The sequence below is a fragment of the Notolepis coatsorum genome, assembly GCF_963971535.1.
Source record: "Notolepis coatsorum genome assembly, chromosome: 8".
Classification (NCBI taxonomy): domain Eukaryota; kingdom Metazoa; phylum Chordata; class Actinopteri; order Aulopiformes; family Paralepididae; genus Notolepis; species Notolepis coatsorum.
This window is the reverse complement of record NC_140172.1, coordinates 102,330,581-102,350,498: the sequence shown is the minus strand read 5'-3', so window position 1 is coordinate 102,350,498 and position 19,918 is coordinate 102,330,581. Positions and strand designations below refer to the sequence as shown.

Here is a 19,918-nt window from a genome sequence, read left to right as displayed (position 1 = left end):
AATAGGTAGATCTTGCCTTCACCAAGCCCGAGGTCAGTGATCTTGGGCTTAAAAAGGTTGGTGACCACTACTGCCTTAAGGACTATGGGCGGGATCCACAAAGAATGGATTGCGCGAAGCTAATTGCATCCACAGATTCTGCTCCGTCTTTGCGAGCTATCCACTAAAGGACATTGCGCAATGAGATACCAGCGCAGACATGTGTGGCTCGCAAGCAGTCTGCACTCCTGACAGTGCTGTTGGCAGAAATGTGTATGTCAAAATGTAGCACGCTATCAACGTTTAGCACGCTGTCAAAAAAATATATAAAAACATTACAAGCTAACTAGAAATCAAGATGGAAAGCAGTAAAAAGAAACAAACCTGCAGTTACAACCAAGAATGACAAACGAGTCCGACACATGCCGTTTCTTCTTAAACCCAAAAATGACCCAGACGGACAAAGTCACTGCAGCTGAGATAACAAGCGTCTATCACACTGTACAACACTCCCATTCATACAGGTCAGCCAACTGTGGTAGCAAGCTAGCTCCTGTCATTTGGCCGAGATTGCAAAAGAAATATCGTGTGGTCGTACAAAAGCTACATCCATAGTTATGGATGTGCTTGCACCTTCCTCAGTGGAGAGTTGTTTGAGTGAATTAAAAACCCCAATGGTCCCAGGTGCTTTCCATGGTTCTGAAGATGGGCACACACGCCTCATGTCTTATATATGCGTAACCCTGACGAAGACACTTCGCCAAAACGTGTTGGTTTTTATGTACTTTTATCAATAAACGCTCATCTTTAGTGTGCCAGATATGTTTTTTCTGTTCCAATAGGAGCGACAGTGGCTCAGTCAGGAGGTAGAGTGGCTGTCTGGTAATCGTCGGTTCCCAGTTCGATTTCCGCTCCTCCCGGGTAGCGTGCATGGTTGCCTTCACCATCGGTGTGTGAGTGAAGGGGTGAATGTGAGGAACAAAATTGTAAAGCGCTTTGGATAAAAGTGCTATATAAATGCACCATTTACCAATTTCAAAAACGGACTCCTTGGAGTCGAAACGCCTCGGATTCCTTCCGGGCTGCCAACATCTACCATGGGCATCCATTGAACGTAAGCTGGCCAGCCACTGTATTTAATGCTGTTTTTCATCAAGTGGCTCATCTCCAATAAGCCTAAATACAGTGATATGACAAAAAAATACTATAAAGATGCTAAAGAAAGATTCTAAAATGTTCTGGAAACGAGAACTATGTAGACTCAACCACATAAAAAGTGATGAAGACCCTAATGGGCAGCGTTCCACGGGGCACACAAACAGGGGTAAAGCAACCAGGACATTTTGGCGTGTGTGCTGGGTGAGACAAGTTGCATGGAAACTAAAGGCTTTTCAGTCGGGTCTCTCTCCAGCTTTCTTACAACCTCCTCAGACCCTCCCCTCTGTCAAATGAGAAACAGTCCTTGTGCCGGTTGTCATAGAGACCATGTCAACAGACCTATCCCAAACACCAGCCAGCTCCTCAAAGCTAAAGGGTTTCCCCTCTGGGAGCCTCCCCATCTCTTTCTCACTCCTCTCTGCCTCTTGCTGCCTCTCTCTCTCTCTCTCTCTCTCTCTTTCCTTCCTATCTGTCTTATTCTCTTTCCTGTTCCTTTATTCCTTCCTTTCCGGCCTACCCTCTCTCTTTTCTTCCCTTTGTCATTTTCTCTCCAACTCCATCTTTTTCAGTCACTATAATGTGGTTTCATTGCCTTCCACAATATATACACATCTGCTCTCTCTCTCTCTCTCTCTTACACACACACACACACACACACACACACACACACACACACACACACACACACACACACACACACACACACACGTCTATGCACACATACACATACATGGCTGTGCAGTGTGCATCCACAAATGTCCTTGATACAAGCCCAGATCTTTCAGAAGCACCGGAACCTTCCTCCACCCACTTACTGTATACAGCTCTATAAAACTCTCAACTAGTTTTTTCTCTCTCTCTCTCCCTCTCTCTCTCTGTGTGTGAGTTAATGAGAAACATGTGCCATGGAGAAGCGACAGCCCTTCACCATCTCTGTGTGCTGCTGATATCTGGCTGCGACACACTGAGTTACAACCCCCCCCCCCCCCCCCCCCCCCCTTCTCTTCATTCCTGACTCAGCCTCAGACTCACAACACTAGAAGCTATATTGGCTACGCAAGTCTAGAGGCTACGAGCATGAGGCTGTGCTCAGGCTCATAACTGTTATTATAGCTGCTCTGGGGGCAGACAGAGGCAGGATGTAGACACCAGGCCCTGAAGAGCTATGGCTGCTCTGGAGGCAGAGGCAGGATGCTAACACACTAGGGGTGGGAATCACCAGAGGCCTCACGATACGATATTAGCACGATACTTAAGTCACGATACGATAGTATTGCGATACAATATATATTGCGATATGCTGAGTATTGCGATATTAATATTGCAATTTATTACCTTTTTTCAACTGCAAAGTAAAACTTTGTCAACATGTTTTATCTAATAAAATAAAGTTTTCAGTCTGTTCATCTCACTTCAACCATTTTTATTGCAGCAAATTGGATTTTCTCAAGCAGACAGATGTCAACACTGTAATCTGTGTTGCATGTACCTGACAAACTGAACTGTTTGTATTACAGTCATATTCCAACTTAACTGAATGCACACAGTGTGTGTGTGTGTGTGTGTGTGTGTGTGTGTGTGTGTGTGTGTGTGTGTGTGTGTGTGTGTGTGTGTGTGTGTGTGTGTGTGTGTGTGTGTGTGTGGACTACTGTACTATTACAGGTATTGAAATGAACAATGCAACTTCCTTATACAAAAAATAATAATAATACAAATAAATAAATAGATTTGCATAATAAAATATCGATACTTTCCGTCCTTGTATCGATACAGTATCGCCACGCAAAGTATCGCAATACTATACTGTATCGATATTTTCCCCCACCACTATAACACACCTAATAAAGCAGCCACTGAATGTAAACCCACTGCACTGTGTGTGAGTGTGAGTGTGAGTGCGAGTGTGAGTGTGTGTGTGTGTGTGTGTGTGTGTGTGTGTGTGTGTGTGTGTGTGTGTGTGTGTGTGTTGGAGTGGGCCCTGTCCCCCATACTGTGACACATTCCTCAGTGCAGTCTGTTCTCCTTAGGACTTTAACTTGTGGAATCTAGCAGCTACTAAGGTTTGTCCATGAATCCATGAAAGCAATCTATTAATCTACTAATGCATTAATCGGCTTGGTTTTAGACGACCAAATCTTTTGTTAGTAATTTTTTACCACATGCTGAATGAGTTATTTCTTGAAATGTCTTGAAATCTCTGGTGGTGAGCACTAGATTTAAAGAGGTCCTTCTGCATGAGTCCATTAAATAAACAATTCGATTAGTCGACTGACATTTTGACCCTTTGAAGTCAAAACACTGGTGTGATAAAAATGTTGGGATCATAATAATGATGTCACAATTAGGGTTGGGTACCGAACTCGGTTCTTTAAGGGTACCAACTGAATTAAGTTTCGTCAACATAAATAATCCAATAAGGGCACGGTTGGTATGAAAGTGATGGTGACATCTTATAGTATAATATTATAATATTAGTGTAGCCTAATCTTTAACTGCAACTGTGAAGAAAACCCCCATTGGTTTAAACAGATTGAATAGACAAAAAAAAAAGATAAAATAAAAATAAATAAAAGATTTTTATTCAAAATAAAATATTCGAATGTTGATTTAGAATTTGAATGTCAACATTATGATCGAAGCTTCGAAGCATTCAGTACAGCCCTAGTGTTAGATCAAGCGGTGCCACATTTCGGTACCTTGAGAGCTGATGGATTAAGACCCGCCTAGTTAGAAAATAAACTGAATTCCAATGACGCGCAATTGTCATAGACACAGACCAGCACGGACCTTCAATGACGCGCAATTGTCATTTCATAATAGACACAGACCAGTGCGGCCCTTCAATGACGCGCAATTGTCATTTCAGAATAGACACAGACCTATTGGCTATGACATCTAGCTATTCAGCCCTGCGTTCAACAGCCCGGTGACAACTCCTCTAGTTGTTTCTATGTGCAGTGAAAACTCTGTGAGTAGGAGTTTGATAGTATTTACAGAGGATGGACAGATAATGTTGATATTTAAACGTAAAAAATTATAATACATAATAAATGTATTATGAAACATTAAAAATGTATTTGGTTTGGGAGAGGGAGGTAGGGGGGGGGGGGGTTATTTTGTGTGGTGTGATAACAATGTTGAAATTGAGAAGTTTAGACTTAGTTTGGTTTTATAACTGAAGTAGAAAAATATATATTACAGAGGAAGTAAAGTACCAAAAAAAGGTACCATTGTGTACCGATATCGATTCCCAGGTACCGGTACTGGTATCGGTTCAAATGTGAACGGTACCCAACCCTAGTCACAATGGCCATCAGTCACTGAAAGCTACCGAGATTTCTGAGGAAATGTTTGACATACACCTCAAAGGGTTTAGGGTTTAAAAGGGTAACAAAGTCATTAACAGTCTCCCAGGCAGAGCAGGACAGCAGCAGACCACAGATCAGATCTGGACAGAGAGTTCCCAGGCAGAGCAGGACAGCAGCAGACCACAGATCAGATCTGGACAGAGAGTTCCCAGGCAGAGCAGGACAGCAGCAGACCACAGATCAGATCTGGACAGAGAGTTCCCAGGCAGAGCAGGACAGCAGCAGACCACAGATCAGATCTGGACAGAGAGTTCCCAGGCAGAGCAGGACAGCAGCAGACCACAGATCAGATCTGGACAGAGAGTTCCCAGGCAGAGCAGGACAGCAGCAGACCACAGATCAGATCTGGACAGAGAGTTCCCAGGCAGAGCAGGACAGCAGCAGACCACAGATCAGATCTGGACAGAGAGTTCCCAGGCAGAACAGGACAGCAGCAGACCACAGATCAGATCTGGACAGAGGGGCTGTGATGGGAGGATGGGACACATTCCTCTATGCTGCTCCAGGGGGGAAATGAGTGGGAGGGGATGGGGGTGAAGGAGGTCAGTGAGTTGGTTTTGACAGTGTTGTTTTCATTTCAAGTGTGTGTGTGTCACTATGGGAGTACTTGGCATGGAAATTGGTTCAGTGTCGTTTTCTTCATGCGCACATGCATGAGTGTGTGCGTGTGTATGTAAGACAAGGTATGTAGTGTGACTTTACCATCTCACAATCCGATGGCAAAGGCATTTTGTCCATTAGAAGCTTAGTCAGCATAGAGGACTGTAAAATACAAAGACAGAGAAGGAGAGACCAAAAGACAAGGGAAAGAATGAGAGAGAGAGAGAGAGAGAGAGAGAGAGAGAGAGAGAGAGAGAGAGAGAGAGAGAGAGAGAGAGAGAGAGAGAGACCAGAGAAATACAATATAAAGAGTGAGAGTATATCAATTACACACACCGGTATAAATAAGAGAGGGAAAACAGAGCAGAGTAGAACAGGGCAGTCAGTGAGACATTCCTGGGCCGTGAGTCAATGGCGCTAGGCCTTGTTCTAGTGCGCGCACACACGCACACACACACACGCACACACACAGCTGAGACAGGGTCAGTCACACCTCTCTCCCTCATTCCCCTCAACTACTGTACCAGGATGCTTTTCATTCAAAATCAAGTATTGTGCTGTATGTTAATTCAATTCAAATACTACAATGAGAAACACACACACACAGGGTTAAATTCTTTAGGGCTGTCCTTGACAAAATAAATTCAAAGTCAACGAATAGTCGTAGGACTTTGTCTACTAATCAATTGGTTGATTCAATAAAAACATATTTTTTTTAAATGACAACACATCACCTGAGACGTGCGTTTGTGTGTGCAAGAGGGCGGAGCCACGTATCCTGCGTTCCTTTGGAGTGTAGGTACTTTGTGCACATCCTCAGAAATGAACACTACACATCCAAAATATGTAATGGAGCTCGTCAACAGCAGGTGCAGAGTGGATGTGACAGGCTAAACGCTAAAACCCAACATGAAAAAATTTAATTAAATAAAAAAAAAACAGGTCTGAGGCCTTTTTCTGCCATGATCTCAACATAACCTCCTGGAGTGTCGCCAGGTTTTACCTTTACATTGCAAATCTGGATAGTGGAAAGTTCACAAGGAAGATATTCTACAGTGTCGGCGAGGAGGATTCGGCCCTGATCTGCCCCCATATTGGATAGACTTTTCAAACATCCAGGTATACGCAAAATACACAGGCAAGTATGTGAACAATGGCTTGTAAAATATGTATAGCGAGACCCTAAGAGGGGTCAGGTCAGCACTGTTGGGAATGTTCAAAAACAAGAAAGCGACTTTTATAATGACAGTATCATCCGTTCAGTGACAGATACTAAAGCATGTTCTTAGTCAGGGCACACACACACACACATATGCTGTACTTGTGACAACATGTGATAATTTCCCAGCCCGTGCTCTAATGCTGCCTGTCACAACTGACATCCTTTCCTGTGTCTCTCTCTTCACTCTTATAAAAACAGGGATGATTGTGAATGGAGATGAATGGAGTTATGGAGGAGAGGAAGGACAAAAAAAAACAGGAAATAATGGGTGGGGGGTCGGGAAAATAGGATTTCCAATGTGTATGTTGTTGAGTCCCCCTCAAAAATGGTTTTAATTCTGAAAATACTACTACTACTACTACTACTACTACTACTACTACTGCTACTACTACTGCTGCTGCTACAACTACTACTCCCTCTACTACTACTACTGCTACTAATACAACTACTGCTACTCCTGCTTCTACAAGGCTGCTTCTACTACAGCTGCTGCTGCTACTACCACCACAAGAGGCTACTACTGCTGCTGCTGCTGCTACTATACTGCTGCCACTACTACTACTGCTGCTGCTGCTACTACTGCTGCTGCTTCTACTACTACAACTACTGCTACTCCTGCTTCTACAAGGCTGCTTCTACTACAGCTGCTGCTGCTACTACCACCACAAGAGGCTACTACTGCTGCTGCTGCTGCTACTATACTGCTGCCACTACTACTACTGCTGCTGCTGCTACTACTGCTGCTGCTTCTACTACTACAACTACAATTACTACTACTATTACTACAAATTATACTACTACTACTGCTGCTACAACTGCTACTACTTCTAATCAGTTAAGACAGCCAAAACCCGTCTAATCTTTCGGCGTCGACTAGACACACTTCTTCAATCAATATCTGAAATGAAAAAAGAAAAAAGAAAATATATATATAACCCTAACTAACCTTACTGTCATGCACTTGTCCTAATATACTAACCTACACTGTAGCACTCAACACTTTGATGAACATTGTTACTCAGCTGATAAGAGTTGTACCCTTCCTGCTGACTTGTTGTACAAAGCTTGTAAGTCGCTTTGGATAAAAGCGTCAACTAAATGACAAAATGTAAAATGTAAATGTAATCATCATCCATCACACTTGGTTGTGTATTAGCTGGGTTTTTTATTCTGTTGGTGAGCATATGGATGCATGGTTCTAAACCAGGTGGAGGTACAGGTTTCAACCGAGGAGAGGAAGTGAAAGTCTCTGCTAATATACTACATGGCACCTATTACGCCCACAGGTCGTTGTCCTGAGTCCTGCATCACGTCAAGCTCTTCTTCTTGAAATTCAAACAACAACAGAAACAGAAACCTAATCCCTAGATTGATTCTGTATCCCAAATACATTTGAGCTAAGATCTAGGCCAATTCATGGATGCGAAGAGATTATGCATGTTAGAGAGAAGGGGGGAAGAAGGAGAGAGAGATAGAGAGAAAGGGAGAGAGAGAGTGAGGGAGAGGGCAAGCTGAAGATTTAGTATGTACACACACACACTCCTCACCATCAATGTGCCAGGAAGGCACAGGGAGGAACGAGCAGCCTATTGTCATGAAACAATGGCAGGAGGCCAAACGTGACTGCAGATAAACGGACTGACACACTCCCACACTGACACGGCTCATTCAGCAGTGGGGCATTGATGACGACTGGCTGTCAATTATGTGGAAACTACTTTCACGAGATCCAAATTTTTGTTTGTTTTGGCAACATCTATTGGTGATAAGCGGTCGTTGCTGTTGTGTTTTTGCATTGCATTGACTTGCTTTCCATCTTGAAAATTCATGCTAACTAACAAATATGAGTTAGTCTTGTATTAATTCCAAACAAACAGCTGCTGCTGCCTGGTGGTGATGTAAAACGTGTCACTTGCTGTGTGCCACATGATTTTATGGGGAATGTACTACCAGACACCACTGATTAGAACAGCTTAGAACAGCAAATGTAAAAGCATTAATTAACTGGGTATAGGTAGAATCACTATTGTGTTATATCAGTTGGTGATAGAAAGTGGCAAAATAGACATTTATTTATACGAAAATGTTACTTTAAATAAAAAAATTCAAAAAAAAAATATATATATATATATATTTTTTTAAAGGTTTAGATGCAAAGCACCGCATATATCAGTAATGTCACTCACTCGCTCAGTTGCTCACTCACGGTTAGCCACTCTGCCCCTAGTGATGACTCACAGGCATGGCACTTTCTGTAAGTCCAGTTCAACCCATGTACACTGCATCAATGACACAGTACCCTTGTTTTTCCAGAGCTGAAGAAAGACTGGCTTTAGATCTCCACTAGCCTTGAAATACATAGTGGTGGTGGTGGTGTAGATGCTGCTACTACTGGCAGCAGCATAGTATTAGTGGTGATTATAGTAGTTTGAAGTAGTAGTAGTAGTAGTAGCAAAAGTAATGGTAGTAGGGGTGGACGGTATGGTCTAAAATTTATATCACGGTATAATTTGAAGCATAGACGGTAACGGTATATATCACGGTATCAGTGTTTCCGTATAGGCAGGCTATATAAAGAATGACATCCTCAAGGCATGTAGATTTATAATATTTTAACTTAAAACTAGGCTACTTTTGCGTATAAAGTCATTATATTCCAAATAAAATAAGTCCTGAGTCGAGACTCCGTGCTGCTCCCATTGCAAACAGCGGGGCTGGATGCTGGATTTTGCTAGAAGCATATGTAGCTGCAGAGCCGCAGAGCCAGGGGCGCTTTCAGGTCTGGTCACAGGCCCGCTCAACAGTAGAGCAAATTCATACCATTTATACCGTATACCGTTTATACCGTCCACCCCTAAATGGTAGTAGTAACAGTAACAGTACGTAGTAGTAGTGATAGCAGTAGTAGTAGTAGTAGTAGTAGTAACTAGGGGTGTATCCGTATCCGTACCGAACTGAACCGTTTCAGTGTGTACCGTACCGTACCGAATGGCTGTGTAGTGTACCGAACGAATACAACGGTATGTTAACCGCCCACCGGGGGCTGTTTTTTTTTCACAATCTAATATAATTATTATTATTCTTTCTTTTCTTTACAAGTCGATTATTAATTTCAATATAGAATATTCGTTAACAGCCCTACAAGTACAATTAGTTACTGCACACTACATCACCCCTGAGTGGAACATGGAAAGCCAAACTTTCCCCCACTGTACCGAAAACCCATACCGAACCGTGACTTCAAAACTGAGGTACGTACCAAACTGTGGTTTTTGTGTACCGTTACACCCCTAGTAGTAACAGTAAAAGTAGTAGAAGTAACAGTAGTAGTAGTTGCAGTAGTAGTACAAACAGTAGTAGTAGTAACAGTAATGGTAGTAGTAACAGTAGTAGTAGTAACAGTAACTGTAGTAACAGTAGTAGTAATAGTAACAGTAGTAGTAGTAATAGTAGTAGTAACATCAGTAACAGTAGTGGTAATAGTAGTAGCAGTATTAGTAGTAGTAACAGTAACAGTAGTAGTAGTAATAGTAGTAGCAGCAGCAGCAGCAGCAGCAGCAGCAGCAGCAGAAGGCCTAGTTCTGGTGCTTCAGCTGTTAGAAATAGCAGCAGCAATAGTTAGTGGTGGTAGTAGTAGTGGCAGCCTAGTGGTAATAATAGTGGGGTTAGGGTAGTAGTAGTGGTAATAGTAGCAGTAGTAGTAGTAGGGGTAATAGTAGCAGTAGTAGTAGTAGGGACCAGTAGTAGTAGTAGCAGGACTAGTAATAGTAATAGCAACAGTAGCAATAGTAGTATACTATGTGGAGTAGCTAGTATTGAAATGAATAATTAATCGTATGGAGATTTCCCTGGTAATCAAATGCATTTACTTTTATTTTCTACCTTAATCCATCGTTCGGCAGGTCTACTGCCAGCTTCGGCCATGTCCCCGTTTTATAGATGTATGAATATTTTCTTTACAGTAACCAGCAGTGAAAATAAAAATGTTAACACACCCGATTCAATTAGCAAAACACACCAGATGAAATACTAAAATTGCCTTTTTAACAGCCTACACATCTTCTAGGCCATTGATTCTCAGGTATCAGGCGTCCTTGGGTGGGGGCTCCAGGGGGTCCCAAGAAAAAATGGGAATAGCTGAATTTCTCCAATGAGAAAATATAATGAGTGACTATTCTGAGCATAGAATAGTCACTCATAATCACTGTCTCCATTGGTATTTTAGCTATTCTGTACTTAATCGTATCTGACAACAAAACTCATACCAGATAGGGGTCCCTAAAACAACGTCTCTTGTCAAATGGAGGTCCACAGCTTAATGTGTAAAATCTTGTTAGAAAGAGGATAACCGATCATACATTTTTGGACCACATCACATTCAACGTACGTATCCGTTAATCAATGAAACAGAGACACAGACACACACACGTCACACACAGACACACACACACACAGACAACAGGGCAGACAGCTGTCAACTGAAGCTTATCAAAGATAAATTCGCATCTGCAGACAGAGACTGTGCCAGGAGGAGGATTGTACGGCGAAGATTCCGACATCCTGCCTCATCACTCAAACCCTGGGCAGCAGCAACATAAACTTTCGACATGCAAACGTTTCTACATTTGGGGGGGAAGCAATTATTCACAAACAAACCAAACTAGTCATGTTGTAAACACAGAACACAATCCACGTTCAATACAGCGTGCAAGCTATTATTCCATTATAGGATGTACTTCAATGGATTCCGTTACGCTCGGTTTACCTTTCAATAGAAGTTCACGTGGAAATCAGTGCGATGATGGATAGTGGTCCTTTTAATCCACTGAATAGCAGTTCCGATCGCATTTTAAACATGCTACAAACATGCGAAGAAGCTCTCCTACCAAAATGGACTGCGCTGTGAAAGGAATGCGTAAAAGCGCACCTCCTCTTCTTCAATGAGAGCGCAAAGTCTAGGCAACAAGAGCGAAGGCATTTGAAACGGGACCAGAGCAAAACCCCCACAGCCCCCCTTGAAACTGGAGGAGTTCTGAAGAGTTTTGAGGGAAATCCCTCCTTCTTCACTCCGCTATAGGAAGTCGGCCAATTTAGCTGGCGTTTCAGTTGGCTTTTGGGACCGTCGCTCAGTTATATGAAGTAAAACAAAAATGACAAAAGGCCTTTTGTATGTTCTGACTGAGAGACTCTGGGCCTTCTTCATCCCCAAGACTCTCCAGAATAGCCTCTCCTGTTTTTACGCACCGTTAAGCCATTAACCGATTCTTTTCTATTTTTTGTTATAGCCCATAAATAAATGTTTGATTGATTGATTGATTTTTATTGTAGAGTAAAAGACAGCATCCAACAAGGGATAAAAACATGAGAAAGTGCAAGCACTTATTTCCATCATGGTCCCTGATTTTGGACATGGACAGACATCATAAAAACATAGAGCATCATAATAAAACAGAGCATCAACAGAACAGAGTTATCAAACGCAATAAAATAAAACCGATAATGTAGTTGTCCCGATTTTATTACCTCATGTAGCAAATACATCATCTGACTAGCCTTTATTTCTGGGTCACTACGCATAGCCTACAGACAGTGGGCCTTTACAGGTTGTATTTGGAGAAGAGATAAGCAGGCCGGCAGTGATGAAGCAGTCTCCAAACCTGGGTTTGAAATCAATCGCTCACGGTCCAGCGTTTGAAAGAAAGTCACTTAACTCAATCGTCAGTAATCACAAGAGAGATTATAGACCTCCGTCTTCACGGGAGTCACGCAGCATTGCCTGGAACAGCCAAATTATTGCATCTGTTAGTGGTTAAACTGCAATGGGACTTCAAATGCCGTCCCAGACTATAACCAGGGTTGGTCATGATGACACATTCAGCATCGCAATTCAAAACCGACATAACCTACATGATTCTATAAAGTTACTGAAGATAAATCCTTTCCGAACATACCAAATGCAGTTCATAATATTGCATTGCAGACATCTTGGTAGGCAACCAACATATCCAAATAAAATATTTTAAATATTATTATTGTGATTATTATTCAATAACGCGATGTGACATTGCGCCACATTAGCAGGCATGATACATCATGAGAAATATTATGAACATGCAAATATCAAGAAGCCAATCAGTGGAATGTTCTAGGGGGCAATAAGGAGGGAGGGAGTGGTTTGTTGTCCATCCTAGGTTTTATAAACAATGCAGACAGGTGAACGGAGTGGAGAGGAAGAGGAACAACCCCTTACGGTTACACACCAGGAATGTCACCGTTTCCCCTCCCTGTTAAAACTCGTATAGCCAAGCCAACGCGCCTAAATGTGGACCACCTCAAATCAAATGTGAAATGTTTCCAAAATACAAGACAGACGGGTGTAGCGAGAACAGAGCATGCAGCACCTGACTAGATATGAGGAACAAGTTTTTTTTGGGGTTGTTTTAATTACACCTCATTCGCTAGCCCCTTTCGTGACTTTCGGTTTGCAAGCCTGCAAACCGAAAGTCACGAAAGGGGCTACTCATTCGCCTGTCAGTGATACAATTATTAGCTGCGACCAGCAGCTCTATAGCTTGCTCTGTTGGTTGGATGGTCCACAAAAGTGACCCACCCTCCCACCCCCCTATAGTGCTAGGAGGCTGAGATGAAGTGTGTGTGTGTGTGTGTGTGTGTGTGTGTGTGTGTGTGTGTCTGCAGTGCACAGTGCACACATGTGGTAGCAGCTATTGTGGATTTGCACTTGTATATTATATACCATCCACATTAATATAACCTTTATGGGTCAATGCATTGGGGGGGGGGGGGGGGCAGCCTAATGGTTGGGGAAGCATGATTGGAAAGGTTGCCGGTTTGATTCCCAGACCAACAGGAACATGCAGGGAAGTTCCCAGGAGAGAAAGAGAGATAGTGTGCGAGTGCGTATAACCCTTCCTCCCCCTGCAACAACTGTAAATGAAAATGTGTTCTTCCACCACTAGAAATCAAGCACATCTCTGCCTTTACTTGGTTGCAAATTATGACACTCACCCAACATGGAATCACTGACTTCCAAAAGATCCAAGCCTGATACCGCATTCTCTGAAAGAAAGAAAAAAACAGAAAACGCACTGCTTAATCAGCATTTCCCAGGGCCCAGGATAGCTTGCTGGCCTGGTTTACTTTTTTAGGGCTATCTGTACTGTAGCCAAATAAACTGTTGTTTAATGTAAGATGGGCACCGCTGTGTGGTACACTATGAGAACTACATGTGGAGCCAAGCTAGAGTCTAGACTAGAGAGAAGCCCAAAAAAGCCAATAGTACCCAGCTGCAGCTCCGGAGAACAGCGCTTACAAGCCCCCGCACATACAAGGCCGCACATAGCAACCCCTCGCTTCCATTGGCTGATTTTGGTCACGTGATTTTGGCACGTTGCACTGCGGGATTGATTGATTGATTGATTGAAAACTTTATGGTGACGTGATTTTGTGTCACGTTGCACGTTGCACTGCGGGATTGATTGATTGATTGATTGAAAACTTTATTAACAGATTAACAGATTGATTGATTGATTGAAAACTTTATTAACAGATTGTAGAATGGGTACACGTGACCTGACCGATTGATTGATTGATTGATTGATTGATTGATTGATTGATTGATTGAAAACTTTATTAACAGATTGCAGAATGGGTACAGTGACCGATTGATTGATTGATTGATTGATTTATTGATTGATTGATTTATTGATTGATTGATTGATTGAAAACTTTATTAACAGATTGCAGAATGGGTACAGTGACCGATTGATTGATTGATTTATTGATTGATTGATTTATTGATTGATTGATTGATTGAAAACTTTATTAACAGATTGCAGAATGCAGTACAGCTCAATACACACAATTGTTAAGGGGATGCAGACCATGCAGTACTGTTACATTTGTGACATACAGTAAATATATACAAGGGGGAGGGAACTGTACATTTATGATGAATTGAAAATGGGGGACCCTGATGTAAACAAGACGGAAGTCTTTCTCTGGTCTGCATCCCCTTAACAATTGTGTGTATTGAGCTGTACTGCAGATATATTTCAATTGCCTTACTTATTTACATAAGTATTATAGGCCTACAGCAGTATTGTACAGACAGTCTGTGTGAAGTCTGTGTGGTTATCCAGCTGCACAAAGGCAGAGCAAGAGGCTCTACAGAGGGTGGTGAAGGCGGCAGGCAGGATTGTCGGGACTCCTCTATCAAACATCACCTCCGTCTTCACCTCCCGCTGCCTCCACCGCTCCAAGTGTATCATCAAGGACCAGTCTCACCCAGCACATCACCTCTTTCAGCTCCTTCCCTCAGGGAGGAGATACCGGTCCATACATGCCAAGAGTTAAAGATTTAAGAACAGCTTTTTCCCCCAAGCAGTCAGACTGTTAAACGCTCATTGACTGACCCCTCACGTGCACCATGCACTTACCTGGACTTGATAATCACTGTTACCACTCATCATGCACTTTATTTAAAATATTCTGTTATGTACAGTGTTATATGTGTTTCATGTATGTATATATTGTACTACGGTCTGTGGGAGCTCCCCTGAAATTTCACTCACGGTCATATAAGAGTTTTAATGTAGACGGTTTTATTAATGAAATGTTGGGTATAAACTGGGAGGAGGTATGTTGTGAGGATGACCCAGAGGTTGCACTGGACTTATTTATGTCAGAAACAAATCAGCCCCATGGATAGATAGTAGCTTTTAATGAATTTTAATGAATGAGAGAGACATACTGTAGCCAAAAAAGCATCAGTGTGTTCCAGTTCTGCAGATGACAGACAAAAGTACCGTTCCTTACGTAATCAAGTCACAAAGTTAAATAAGGTGAGAAAAAGGGAATATTTTAAACCATGGTTATATGATGTGAGAAATGATGGTAAAAATCTATGGAATGTTTTAAATCAAATTATGGGTAGAAAATCCAATGTCTGTACACCTTTTGTTGAGTCATATGGAATTGTCCTAACCAAACCATGTGATATTGCCAACCATTTTAATGATTTTTATGCAAGTAAGATATCTCAGCTCAGGCAGGGAATGCACATCTCAAACAATACAAAATCAAATGACATAATTAAGAATATCATAATGAAAGATAAAGGGTGTACATTTGATTTTCAACAGGTTGAGGTTAGTGATATTGAAAGGTTACTCCAGGCTCTACCTGACAGCAAGTTAGCTGGCACAGACAACTTGGATAGTAAATTATTGAGAATTACTGCTACGATCATAGCAAGTCCAGTGTCATATTATTAATAGATGTATACAAGTGGGACTATGTCCAAAGATATGGAAGGAGGCTAAGGTTACTCCTTTACCCAAAGACTCCAAATCAGTTTTTAATGAGGGCAACTCCAGACCTAATATAGAAAATGTAATGTACATATACGTTGTATACATCTATTAATAATATGACACTGGACTTGCTATGATCGTAGCAGTAATTCTCAATAATTTACTATCCAAGTTGTCTGTGCCAGCTAACTTGCTGTCAGGTAGAGCCTGGAGTAACCTTTCAATATCACTAACCTCAACCTGTTGAAAATCAAATGTACACCATTTATCTTTCATTATGATATTCTTAATTATGTCATTTGATTTTGTATTGTTTGAGATGTGCATTCCCTGCCTGAGCTGAGATATCTTACTTGCATAAAAATCATTAAAATGGTTGGCAATATCACATGGTTTGGTTAGGACAATTCCATATGACTCAACAAAAGGTGTACAGACATTGGATTTTCTACCCATAATTTGATTTAAAACATTCCATAGATTTTTACCATCATTTCTCACATCATATAACCATGGTTTAAAATATTCCCTTTTTCTCACCTTATTTAACTTTGTGACTTGATTACGTAAGGAACGGTACTTTTGTCTGTCATCTGCAGAACTGGAACACACTGATGCTTTTTTGGCTACAGTATGTCTCTCTCATTCATTAAAATTCATTAAAAGCTACTATCTATCCATGGGGCTGATTTGTTTCTGACATAAATAAGTCCAGTGCAACCTCTGGGTCATCCTCACAACATACCTCCTCCCAGTTTATACCCAACATTTCATTAATAAAACCGTCTACATTAAAACTCTTATATGACCGTGAGTGAAATTTCAGGGGAGCTCCCACAGACCGTAGTACAATATATACATACATGAAACACATATAACACTGTACATAACAGAATATTTTAAATAAAGTGCATGATGAGTGGTAACAGTGATTATCAAGTCCAGGTAAGTGCATGGTGCACGTGAGGGGACAGTCAATGAGCGTTTAACAGTCTGACTGCTTGGGGGAAAAAGCTGTTCTTAAATCTTTAACTCTTGGCATGTATGGACCGGTATCTCCTCCCTGAGGGAAGGAGCTGAAAGAGGTGATGTGCTGGGTGAGACTGGTCCTTGATGATACACTTGGAGCGGTGGAGGCAGCGGGAGGTGAAGACGGAGGTGATGTTTGATAGAGGAGTCCCGACAATCCTGCCTGCCGCCTTCACCACCCTCTGTAGAGCCTCTTGCTCTGCCTTTGTGCAGCTGGATAACCACACAGACTTCACACAGACTGTCTGTACAATACTGCTGTAGGCCTATAATACTTATGTAAATAAGTAAGGCAATTGAAATATATCTGCAGTACAGCTCAATACACACAATTGTTAAGGGGATGCAGACCAGAGAAAGACTTCCGTCTTGTTTACATCAGGGTCCCCCATTTTCAATTCATCATAAATGTACAGTTCCCTCCCCCTTGTATATATTTACTGTATGTCACAAATGTAACAGTACTGCATGGTCTGCATCCCCTTAACAATTGTGTGTATTGAGCTGTACTGCATTCTGCAATCTGTTAATAAAGTTTTCAATCAATCAATCAATCAATAAATCAATCAATCAATAAATCAATCAATCAATCGGTCACTGTACCCATTCTGCAATCTGTTAATAAAGTTTTCAATCAATCAATCAATCAATAAATCAATCAATCAATAAATCAATCAATCAATCAATCAATCGGTCACTGTACCCATTCTGCAATCTGTTAATAAAGTTTTCAATCAATCAATCAATCAATCAATCAATCAATCAATCGGTCAGGTCACGTGTACCCATTCTACAATCTGTTAATAAAGTTTTCAATCAATCAATCAATCTGTTAATCTGTTAATAAAGTTTTCAATCAATCAATCAATCAATCCCGCAGTGCAACGTGCAACGTGACACAAAATCACGTCACCATAAAGTTTTCAATCAATCAATCAATCAATCCCGCAGTGCAACGTGCCAAAATCACGTGACCAAAATCAGCCAATGGAAGCGAGGGGTTGCTATGTGCGGCCTTGTATGTGCGGGGGCTTGTAAGCGCTGTTCTCCGGAGCTGCAGCTGGAAGCATCTCAAAAAAGCTGCCCTCCCCCAAACCGCAGAGAAAAGAACAAGCCCGGCATATGAAAATGCTGACTCTAAAATATAAAAAATGCTTGTGAATTTTGAATAAAGATTGTTAACACACACACAGTACAACATTTAACCTACCCAGGAAGCTTTTTGCGCACTCGGGCAGCCCAATGTGACGAATCCATCCCGCCACTTCCTCGGGACTCCAATCTTCGACTGAGATCATTGTTGCTTTTTTGTTTCCTCAGATGATCTCATCGACATTGCTACATAATAAGCGGAAAATAATCAATAGAATGTGATAACAATGCATATTTGTGATGATCGTGTAGCCCGCCGCTACTTCATAACTCAAAAACCAAATAGAATTTCGCCGAGTGATGTTAGTTAGATGGTCACATGTTAATGTTTTTAATACGTGGATCGTGCGAGTACAGTAGTAGTCTACTGCCGTCGATGGAAGTTCGTCGCGGTGGGATATGTCAAATACAACGCAACACCCCGATGAAGTAACGCTACAACAGACTGAAGTGGACACGCAACTCTCTGGGGAAGCCCCTCGCTTTAATGATTTTAACTTTAAACTCTGGAGACGAGCGCCTCTGTCATAAAGAACATGTCCTCCTCAAAGAAACATGGTCACGGCTCAGTCTTATTGCTTTATGTAGCCGATCTCAAAACAGGCATAAGAACACCTTAGCGCTGTGAACACTTACTCTGGTTTGTGGTTTGAGGATTCTGATTTAAAATCCACTAGTGCAGTGACGGGCCGATATTAATACTTGGCCCCCGGTGCGCGCTTGCCGCTTTCTCGAGAACCGCTCCTCCAATAAACTTCACACTCGACACTGCACTTCCTCGGGTCCTCTGCGATACACCCGCCAAGTGTGAAGTCGATCGGATGAACGGTTCTCGAAAAAATCGAAGGACAGACAGACAGGTTCCTTCCATGTACTTTTGCCACGCGTGGACAGGATGCCATACGAAGCCTGTGTCAAGCGAGCAACACAGACAGAGTGGTTTCCTTGCCACACAACACCTCTCCAGGTGAGGGTGGAGTTTAGGAGAACAGCAACAGTGTGGTGCATTGTGGGTCGTGTAGTTCTTCGTTGTTTTGCCAGGTTGGGTTGATATTTCTTGGTATTTGCAACATAAAGTAGAAATAGGCTTTATTAGAGACCAAAACTGGTTGTCGTAGTATGAAATACTTTGATGGGAAATAAGTAATAGAAATCTACATTGCCAGTGCATCCCCTTAGCTCCAATCCATAATGGGTACTCCCACTCCAAAAACAAAAAACAGACATATTTTCATTCTCTAGTCTAGTCGATTGACTTGAGCTCTCGAGGAGTAACACTACAAAGTTGGTTTTGTAAATACAAGCAGTGTAATAATAAAAACAGACCTACGTCTGTAGTATATACTGATTTACAATGGGTTAAGGTTTTCAGAAAGTATAATTTCCATCTAGAAAGCAAACTCTTAAGTGTGTGAATATACAGATTTCCCCACAGGCTAATATGCATAATAAATACATTATTATCAGACATGGTACATTGTATAAAAACTGTTAGTTGTCATGACATAATATGGTGGCCTGATAAGCAGACCTACATCCATAGCCCCAAAACCCAGACATGTTCTGCACACATTAAAGGGTAAGTTCAGAATTTTGGACCCCTAGACGCATTTCCTACTCCACAATGATGTTGTCATCTGTAGAGTCCTTCCCCCATGACATACCACGCTTTTAGACCAGATATGAAACATGAGGGCAGATTCTCTAAACATGAATCAAAGTGCCACGCCTGTGAGCCTCCACTAAGGGAAAAGTGACTAACAATAATGTTAGATACAAATGTAATTAGGCCTCCTTGATAGCCTGCACCTTTGATCACACTGCCTACTGGCTCATATACATATATTCAGAGTTAATTATATTGTTTACACTGCCCATTTTTACTGTACTATAATTGTATTGCCTGTATTTATGTCTTCTACTATTACCATAGGTCCCCAAATGAAATAACATTTCCCATCTACAGATCAAACTGTCAAAGAATGTGATTTTACCGGGGGGGGGGGGGGATTCCAGACTGGAGGTTTAAAAGATCCAATTGGAGACGAGACGATAAAATGAGCACAAGAAGGACCGAG

At 41.7% G+C, this 19,918-nt stretch overlaps 1 protein-coding gene across 1 annotated transcript in view; it reads right to left on the bottom strand.

Moving 5' to 3' along the window:
* Positions 1-18,578, bottom strand: part of amot (angiomotin) — a 121,319-nt gene extending 102,741 nt beyond the window's left edge. The window contains exons 1-3 of the mRNA XM_084320862.1: positions 18,477-18,578; positions 17,899-18,026; positions 13,354-13,404 (exon numbers count right to left, since the gene is read on the bottom strand). Of these exons, the coding sequence (XP_084176988.1) occupies positions 13,354-13,404; positions 17,899-17,986 (139 nt within the window). The 5' untranslated portion in view covers positions 17,987-18,026; positions 18,477-18,578. The remainder of the gene's footprint in view (positions 1-13,353; positions 13,405-17,898; positions 18,027-18,476) is intronic.
* Positions 18,579-19,918: the final 1,340 nt, after the last annotated feature.